The sequence below is a fragment of the Triticum urartu genome, chromosome 2A (genome assembly GCF_056163025.1).
Source record: "Triticum urartu cultivar PI428250 chromosome 2A, HENAU_Tu73, whole genome shotgun sequence".
NCBI lineage: Eukaryota > Viridiplantae > Streptophyta > Magnoliopsida > Poales > Poaceae > Triticum > Triticum urartu.
In genome coordinates this window covers 415,040,123-415,050,063 of record NC_141874.1, presented here as the reverse complement: position 1 = coordinate 415,050,063, position 9,941 = coordinate 415,040,123, and the positions used below count along the sequence as shown (strand labels likewise).

The 9,941-nt window shown below is 45.8% G+C and overlaps 1 protein-coding gene across 1 annotated transcript; it reads left to right on the top strand.

Annotated features, from left to right (window-relative positions):
• Positions 1–2,430: 2,430 nt before the first annotated feature.
• On the top strand, positions 2,431–6,093 carry LOC125537612 (polyadenylate-binding protein RBP45). The gene is made up of 7 exons (XM_048700938.2): positions 2,431–2,800; positions 3,319–3,748; positions 4,610–4,659; positions 4,738–4,865; positions 5,328–5,424; positions 5,595–5,744; positions 5,835–6,093. The coding sequence occupies exons 1-7, from the start codon at positions 2,588–2,590 to the stop codon at positions 5,835–5,837; spliced, it is 1,071 nt and encodes a 356-aa protein (XP_048556895.2). The 5' UTR covers positions 2,431–2,587; the 3' UTR covers positions 5,838–6,093.
• Positions 6,094–9,941: the final 3,848 nt, after the last annotated feature.

The following is a 9,941-nucleotide window of genomic DNA, read 5'->3' as shown; positions in this document are numbered from 1 at the left end:
ATAATTCGGAGTATTGTTACCCTGGTCGGCGCATTCAAAGAGTGGTGAACCAGATCCATGAGTTAACAACATTCACAGAGTGGTGAACCAGTTCCACGAGTTAGGGCATCTCCAACAGTTGTAAGATAGGTGTTGGTAAATTTGCCACCTATACTCATATTTATTTTCTCACCATCTATTGGATAATTTAGATACAATCTATTGGAGTAGTTGTATGATAACTTGTTGGTTGATGACACGGGCATTTTACCAACAATACTAACATACAATTTGTTGGAGATGCCCTTAGAGCATGGTTAATAACATAGCCAACTGATGGCTATAAGGAACCGACATGTCCTCTATAGCCATTATCTACACGCACTCATACAATAGTGTGAGCTATAAGGTTGGCTATTACATCAGTACCTTTTCCCATTTTCTCTTTATCTCTTGCTTCACATTTATTACATTTACCTAGGAATACGTATATAGCTACTCTCTTTACTTTTTCACATCTCTCTCCTTCACATAGGCAGAAATACCATGTAAGCGGGCTATAAGGCCACTTCCAATGCATAGGTGCTTAGATAAGGCGCCAAGCATACTAAAAAATTTAGCAACTAATGTCCACAATGCATAGGTGCTTCACTTGTTGGTGCTAAGCTCCCCTCATTTAATGTTTTAGCAACTAAACTATTCCATACATTGGTGGGTTTCTTTCATTTAATTGCTTGTGCCTAGGTTCACGTGCTTGGCATTGGTTCTTCCTGGGTCATCAAACTCATCTTTCTCCTCTTTATTACCTTGCAACATCAGATTTTTTGCCTACATGGCAGACTTAGCACCTATACAAGGTGGAGCATTGGAGAGGGCCTAAGAGCAACTCTAGCAGATCCCGCATCCGGCCGGCTCGCAAAACGTGTTTGTAGTTCACGGAAAAACGCATTCGCGGGCCGACACGGATGGCCGCAGTTGCAGACCCCGCATAACGGACCCGTAAAAAGGATATTCACGGAATATGCTCTTTTACGGGTCAGCTTTGCGGGGTCAGATCTGGCACAGCTCCTCCCGACCCGGAAAACCTAAATTCACACCTTAATTTGATCCAACATAATGCATTTCTTTGCTTTTTCAACAACATTGGATACATAAGACATCACCATATCTTTGTTAAAATAGCAAGACCAAAGAAAACAAGAACCATAAGTATGCATTTTAGAAGATTTCCAACTTCCATAACTGCTCCCACTAGTTGGACTAATATCTTCTCCATGCATTCATTGTTTATCTGCGGATTCTTGATTTTGCATTCTTCTTTCTTCATCTTTGGTTCGAAAGAAGTAGACGTTGCTTCCCCTCTAGTTGCACATGCAGCCGCATCATTGCCTTTGATTCTACTAAGGAGTGCACAAACATCTATTAAGTTTCTTTCTATCAATAAATCAATGTATTCGCCTTCCCAAAACCAAAATGAGCATCCATCTTCGTACACACATGAATGAGCATATTCGAAATGAGCTACCGCAATTGAACCAAAGAATGAGCTATCAAAATGAGCTACCACAAGTGCACGTACCCCGTTGTTTACGCATTTGGAGAACACCCATCCGGGATGCTTCGGCGTGCTCGAAGTCAGCCGCATCACTGTCCGCGTGCAGTCGTCGCACTGTATGAGCAGCATCGACGAGCCACAGAGCCGCCGCGCGAGCGTCGAGCCTGGTGGACGGCCGGACGAATCCATGCCCGCAAACCATCGGCGGTGGCGGGAGGACGAACCCGTACCTGCATGCGGCGATGCACCCTTGCCGGGGCTGCGGGAGATGCTCCCCGACCATTCCATCGCTTGGCGCTGCCACCGGCGGCCGGAAAAGCCAAATTCGGCGGCCCGCGATGAAGGGCCACAGATCCGCAAATCCGGCGTCCCGCCGAAGCAGGAGGGAGGGGAGGCCTCGTGCGTGTGGCGGCCTTTCGGCGTGCTCCCACCGGCTGCTTTCGCCGGAATCTTGGGCGGCGGCCCGACAGCGGGGCGAGGGGAAGAGGGGAGGTGGTTGGTGGGGAAAGCGCGGGCTGAAATGTCTCCCACCAACCGCTTCCGCTTATATGCAGGGCACCACAGCGGCGAGGGGGAAACCCGCGTATTCGCGGGTTAGGGCCGAGATTTTGCCGTGCTTCTCAAAAAATTTTGCGGGCCGGGACGAGATACGAGGTCTAATCAGGCAGGTTTTTCCGCCCCGACCCGTATTTTAACGGTTATTTTACGGATCGGAGCGAGATGCGGGGTGTGCTAGACATGCTCTAAGCCCACTATTGTACTTGCTCCCGGCCCGTATTTTAACGGTTATTTTACGGGTCGGGGCGAGATGCGGGATGTACTAGACATGCTCTAAGCCCATTATTATACTTGCTCTTATGACCATTCAGAGAGTGGTGAACCAGTTCCACGGGCTATCAACCGTGGGATGCGTGCGCCCCTTAAACCCCAACTTTTAGCAAACCCTCTCCTTGTCCTTGCTTTTGGTCCACTTTCTCCTTCCCCTCTTCCTCCTCTCGCATTGGAGTAGAATCGATTGGGCTGCTAGGGTTTGATCCTACCCTTCCTGGCACGATGGCGCATCCGCCCCCGCGGAACTGGGCCATGGCGCCGCCGTACCACTACCACGGGACGTCGCAGCAGGAGCAGGCGGTGCCAGCCGCGGAGGATGAGAGCGGAGCCGGGTCCGGAGGGCAGGAGGCGGAGTCGAGGTCACTCCGGATCAGCGAGCTTTTCCCCTGGATGGACGAGGACTACCTGCGCAGCTGCTTCACCCGCTCGCCCGAGGTGATCCCGTCCCATGCCCCTCGTCCCACCTACTCCCCTTTTTTTTCTGAAATTGTTTCCTATACATGTTTGTGCCCCTGCTATATGTTTCCCAATTTATGTCTCCTCAACTGAGTCGCGTTTACATGCGTGCATCATACTGCTCACTAGCACCACTGGGTCCTAGCTTTGGTGGTTGGTGCCCACTAGATTGTGAGCCACTCGCTATTGTGTATATCAGGATACTGTCTCACATTTCTATAAATCAGATGGATGATAGGGTCTCACTACATCCATTCTTCCGTTTTATTATATGTTTCACAGTATGCTCTAGTGATAGTGAACTGCAGACGGCTACCGTGTTTAGCTCCTTACTCTATCTGCATTTCAGTTGCTTAAATCAGGCTATATATTTGTCGATTTTCTCCGATTACCCAATCAAATAGCATCAGGCATTGTATATGAAATCTTCTTGTGATTCATCTCAAAGTTTACGTGCTTTTCTCACTGTTTCCTCATCATTTCCTTCTAAAATGCAGCTTGTGACAGCAGTGATAACGCGGAACAAGGAGACCAAGCAATCTGAGGGTTTCGGTTATCTTACCTTTTCTGACCATGCCACTGCTGACCAAATCCTCCAGAGCTACGATGGCCAGAAGATGCCTAATGCTGACAGGGATTTCAGCCTCAGCTGGGTCCACTATGCTGGTCCTGATGATGATTGTGCCATATATGTTGGGGGATTGGGCTTTGATGTTACAGACTTCATGCTACACCACGTGTTCAAGAATCGCTATCCATCAGTTAAGAGGGCAAAAGTTATATGGGATTTTTTTGCTAGACGCTCAAAAGGCTATGGGTTTGTTGTGTTTGGAGATGTCAATGAACGCACACAAGCAATGACTGAAATGAATGGAGCATACTGTTCTTCTAGGCCTATGCGTATCGGACCTGCTACCTTCAAGAGTGGTATGGCCACCAACAATATGGTTTGCAATTATTTACTTTTGTAGCTACCGAACTGTGAGTTTTGATTTCTGGCTTTCTATGTGTCCTTAACATTGCAAATATCTTTTCACGGGTTTGGTTTCGGCATGTTGCAATTCCTAAAGCTTGCACACCTGCATATGTTATTCCCCAGGTGGTCTCTTCTTGCACCACTGACTAGTAAATATTAGCAGCATGGCTTCAAAGGAGTACAGTAATTCTTAATCATCCATGTTGTGATGGAATTAAAGTTAGTTCGCCAGTAAGCATATTTATTATCCTGGTGCAGGCTGCCATGCTATCCCAGTAGGGCTTGTGTGTCACTTTGGCTGTGCGAATGTAGCCTCCCCTCTTCCAGCCCTTGTATTATGCTCTTCCTTTTATCATGGACTTCTGGTCCAGCCTCTATCGCAATATGTATTGCTGGGTACCAGTTCATATAACTCTGCCGCATTGTTGCCAGTGAGGGATGCAGTGATGCATTTCAAGTTGCATGATACACACATTGTTTCACTTGCAAGAGTTTTGAATCAGTCGCATCAGGCCTATTGTCGGCTATCGCAAAACATTTGTTGATTATCTTAATGCTGGATTTGGTGCTTTATTTTTTGAAAATTCCATGCTTTAACAGTATCTACAGATGTGAACGTATTGTGCTGGGTATACATCCTATAATGTTGGAACATTTTAGTGCATTAATTCTTCACTAGTGCTGAGCTAATTCTCATCTACTGATGGATCCGAAATTTGCAATACAGCAAGTAATATTTGTATCAGCTACACCATACACTTTTCATTAATGTCAGAGTCAATAGTTTCTAACAATACATTCCATTTCTGCAGATTTTCGTACACAAGGGACATATTTTGATTCTAACCAGAACAATAGCAGAGTGAGTCCATGGTTTTACCTTTTAAAAGGAGTCACATGTATGGTCAATTGATCTCAGAATTTTTTTCATGGCTTGCAGCTTTTTGTTGGTCAACTTGATTCATGTGTGACTGATGAGGATCTAGATAAAGCCTTCAGTCCTTATGGAGAGCTTACTGTCAAGGTAATAGAGGGGAAGAACTGTGGCTTCGTCACATATTCGAGCAGGTATCTGGTCTAGTCATGATAAATGGTTTGACAAATGCCATGTGATTACATATGCTAAAAGAACATGGGAATAGGCAGATCTACCTGAAAAATACAAGTTAAATAATACCATATAGTAGTCATATATTAGCCTAGTTAGTTAACTGCCCAAGGCCCTCTTTTAACCTATTTGTTGTACCTATTATGTTGTCGAGACCAGAACCATAATTATTTATATTGCAATTTCGACAATTCTGAAATATGGTAGATTGGTGATGTTTATGGTGACGGTTGAGGATGGTAAATACTATGTCCCTGATGGTAAATTCTGGTTGAGAACTCCAGCCATATATGATAGGTGTGCGCAGGAATATGAAAACACAGATGCATCGTGCAAATCTTTAATTTGTCTGCCATACTCTCTCCACTGTACCACAGTTCTTCCCAGGAATAGACTGAATTGTGAGTTTTATGTATTTGCAGGGCATCAGCTGTGGAGGCTATGACAATTCTAAATGGAAGCCAGCTGGGAGATAATATCATAACAGTTAACTGGGCTCGTCCTGCTCCTAAGAAGCAGGTAGTCTTTATCTGTTTTTTGCCTTCTACTCCCTCTGTAGAAATATAAGATCTAGTGATCTAAACGATCTTATATTTCTTTACAGAGGGAGTACTTTCTAGTTATTTTATGACCAGATCACTTTGAGTTTTTCGTTGACAAGCATACTCTTCAATCACAAATATGAGCAGGACCAATGGAATGGTGTGGACTATGGACACCCCCAAAGCTCTGGTCCTGGTTATGGTTGCTGTCCCGAGGATCCTAACATTCTTGGTTACACAGGCCATCCTGGATATGCATATCACCAACAGCAGCAGCCACAGCAGACCCCAGTACAGGTAGGTTCCATTTCTGATTAGGACCAGGGAGAGCCTTTTTTCTTTTCTGTAAATACCTAGCTATGATAAATGAATTATTTGTTTGTGCAGTGAGGACGCCAGAGCAGGGAACGTCTCAGTCGCAGGGTGCAGCGGGATTCTTGTGACATAAAACTCAGGAGGACTTTTGCTGGAAATAACTGTATTAGTTACTCAAGATGCCTGGAACGACATTTTTTGTGGCAAGTTTATTTCTCTGGGAAATAGTTGCCCGTGTAGCTGATGTGTTTCTCATTTTGTTGTGCACCATCACACAAATTCCCTGAGATGCCTGGAACAACTTTTTTGGAGGAGAGAATTTTCGGGAATATCTGTCTGTGTTTCTCCCTTTGTTGTGCACTGTCACGCGATGCCTGGAACAACGGTTTTGGCGGAGAGATTATTTCTTTTGGAAATAGTTGTTTGTTTTGCTTCCGTGTCTCCTTTAATCGCGCACCCAGAGATGTGCCCAAGTTCCCTGAGATGGGTGGAATATAAGGTTTTGGTGAAAAAAACAGAGATAAGCCGTTTTGTAGCTTTGGTCGAAGAGTTGTGTTGCCTGTAGTATCATAAAAAAACGAGTTATGTAGCTTTAGCCATTGTCACAAGAGTTGTGTTGCCTGTAGTATCATAAAAAAACAAAAGAAGTACATGCATATTTATAGGCTAAACCGATCTAGACCTCCAGGGCTCCAAACCGACCTGAACAATGCAGCTCAGAAGCAGCTAGCTATACTACTCTACTACCAGTACAAACAACTCATTTACTCTTGTCATTTATAGCTTTAGCAGCTGACAGAACACGCAGAAGCCAAATTGACTACAGGCTGACTGCATGTTTTTACTAGCTAAGTGTTGGTCTGAACCGATCTATACTAATGCCCAGTTAACTAAGCCCAGCACGCAAGGTTTATATCCAACATTCTTCCGTAATCCTTGTGTGCTACCTTGACCGTTCCAGTCCTTGCTCTAAGCTCATGACTAACAACGGCATCACACCATGCTTGTCAGTCTTCTTGGATTTTGCTAGTAGGCTTTTGGCTCAAAGCCCAACTAAAATCTGAAATTCTCGTGGCTTATTCATGCGACTGTGTGTGGTGTGAGTGAGACTAATGTTTAGTCTTATACTGCTAGTTAAGGGGGAGTTGCGTCACCTTATAAGACGAACTCTTCTACCACTTGTATGAGCATAAGAAGAGGAGACCTATATGCGCGCTCTTCCTCTTCGGGCCGGGTCGGGTTTCAGGAACGAGCCAAGGACACCGTGAGAAGGGACATCAGGCCTCCGAAACACCGCCTCTCGTGATCCTGTATGGGAGAGGGGCGGTCGGGTTTTTTGGGAGCGCACTCGCATGACAGCTGGCGGCGACGACTTCCTCAATGACAACTTCTTCCCCGACCTCGACAACCTCTTCATCAACGACATAGGCGGCAACATCAACGCCAGCGGTTCTGCTCCCGCTGCATCGTATGTGTTTTTGTCCTCCTTGCTTGAGATCGTGATAGAATTCCTATTTCTAGTCTATGCATTAGATTCGATCTATTCATCTACTATGCTAGTCCGCATGATTAGTTTGATCTCTTTTATTGTCGTCATAATTTATTTATTTTTTATTCAGATTAAATCTCGTAGTAATTTGCTCAAATATTCAACAAGTTTCACACCGTTAAACTTCTTGTGACAATGGCATCACACCACTGCCTCAACATCACACCGACCCTGCCTAACAATAGCTTCACACCATCATCTTTGTTGGCCTCACATCCACGCTTCATATGAAAATGGTGTCACACCACTGTCATTTTGCACAGTCCCTAACGGCATCACACCGTCAGGCGTGCACTCACCGCAACTCCTCTCAAAGGAGCGCGGGTTCATTGTCCTCACAATAAGCCTTTGCCAGAAGTGTTTTGTGTTTCTTCTATGAACACCCATAAACATAATGTCCAAAGTCATCATAATTGTAGCACTGTACCTCGCTTTTATCTTTGCGTCCTCCACCGCATACACGTCCACGGCCTCTCATCATGAGAAGTTTCTCTTCTAGGCCTCTCGGCTCCAGCCTGTTGAGGAGCCCCTCCTGCACCTTGAGTGACCCAAAGGCTTCCTCCATGGTCATCTTGTTGATGTTACTAAACAAGGCAGTCAATGAAGCAACATGGATGAATTTGTTGGAGATGGCTCGCAACACCTTCTTCATGACTTACTTCACCTCCATCGGGTCTCCAAGCTCACAGATACGCCCCACAAGTGTCGTGAATTATCGCAAAATTATCCATGGGCTCTCCATAAGCCATCTTGAGGTTATCAAACTCCGAGCGCAAGGACTGAATCCTTGTCTCTCGAACACGCTCTACGCCCGCATGCATGGAGCGTGGCGTTCCCCACATATCATAGGCGGTCTCCTTCTCTGCAAGGCAGCAGCGTCGCGTCATCGATTGACTGGGAGATAATTGTCAAAGTCCAGCTCCTCCATGCTTTCATCAACCTCCTTTGGCGAGCTCTCGCGATCAATGACACCCCATGCACCATTTGCTCCTAGGTGGCACTTCATCCTCATCGCCCACACTGTGTAGTTGGTCCTTGTCAGTCGTGGGAATGTAATCATCCATGTTGCTATTGCCACTGTTGTAGTTGGGTTGCCTAAGCTACTGGTCGTCACGCAAGGCGGTGCCCGAGGGCCCCACACAACCACCCCCGGACGCGCTGCGGGATCATGCGAGGGTTGTGGATGTTGGTTAGAGCCTTTCTTTCGTCGCAAGAAAGATAGTTTTATGGAAAAAATCACCTCGAAATTTCAGCCCGGTCGGAGTTACAGATCTTCGGCTATAAAAGAAATGATGCTCGACCAGAAAACAGTACCAAAAAACAGAGAGACAGAGAGAAGAGATCCAATCTCGGATGGGCTCCTGCCCCTCCGGGAGTCATGGTGGCCACGGACAAGATGGGAGAACCTCTCCCCATCTAGGGGGAGGGCATGGAGGAAGAAGCCGATGGGGAGCTGAAAGTGCGTTAAGTCGACTAGAGGGGGGGGGGGTGAATAGGCGATTTTTATGAATTCGTCACTGAGGAATTTCAGAGTGAGGAAATTCCTAAGAGAAGAACTACTTGCAGAGGAATAAATACTCAGAAGTAAACGTAACAAAGCAAAGTAAACGTAACAGAGCATGAGCATGGTCTTCATGATGAAATGAAAACAAGCGCAGAGTACAGAAAGCGTAAACACAGGATAAACAGAATGAAGACAAACAAACTGAAGAAATTGAACTAAGAAAATTGAGAAAGTCTTCAGTCAAGGTCTTCAAACAGATATGAACAAGCACACAACACAGAAATGAGGAAATATAAGGGTTGAGGAATTGAAACCAGTTAGCTCGGTGAAGACAATGATTTGGTAGACCAGTTCTAACTGCTGTGACAATTGTACGTCTGGTTAGGGCGGCTAGGTATTTAAACCCGAGGACACACAGTCCCGGACACCCAGTCCTGAACACGCAGCTCAGGACACTTAGTCCTCACTGTATTCCCCTTGAGCTAAGGTCACACAGACCTCGCCCAATCACTCGTGGTAAGTCTTCAGGTGACTTCCAAACCTTCACAGACTCGGTCACTCGGCGATCCACAATTTCCTCTTGGATACTCTAGACCATGACGCCTAACCGTCTGAAAGATGTACAGTCTTCAAAGGTAACAAGTGTCAGATCCACACAGGATCAATCTCTTCAGTGATGCTCAATCACTTTGGGTTTGTAGGTGTTTGGGTTTGGGTTTTCCTCACTTGATGATTTTCGCTCAAAGTCCTTGGAGGATGGGATGCTCTCAAATGACAAGTGTCAGTTTCTCTCAGAGCAGCCAACCAGCTAGTGGTTGTAGGGAGCGGCTGTTTATAGCCTAGGGAGCAGCCCGACATGATAAGACATAAATGCCCTTCAATGATATGGCCGTTAGGTGGGTAGATATTTTGGGACAGCTGGCGCATAGCACATCAATGGTCGGAATTTTGAGTATCAAATTCCTCAGGGCCATCATGTTCCTCACTGTGTAGGCAATCCGCACTGGCGAATTCCTAACTCCTCAGTCAGAACAAATTTCTCAGAGACTAGAAGAACTTCGTCTCTATCACTGAAGAAATTGATTGAGCTGTATGAGATTTCCAATGGCTTCACTCGAAGGGATTG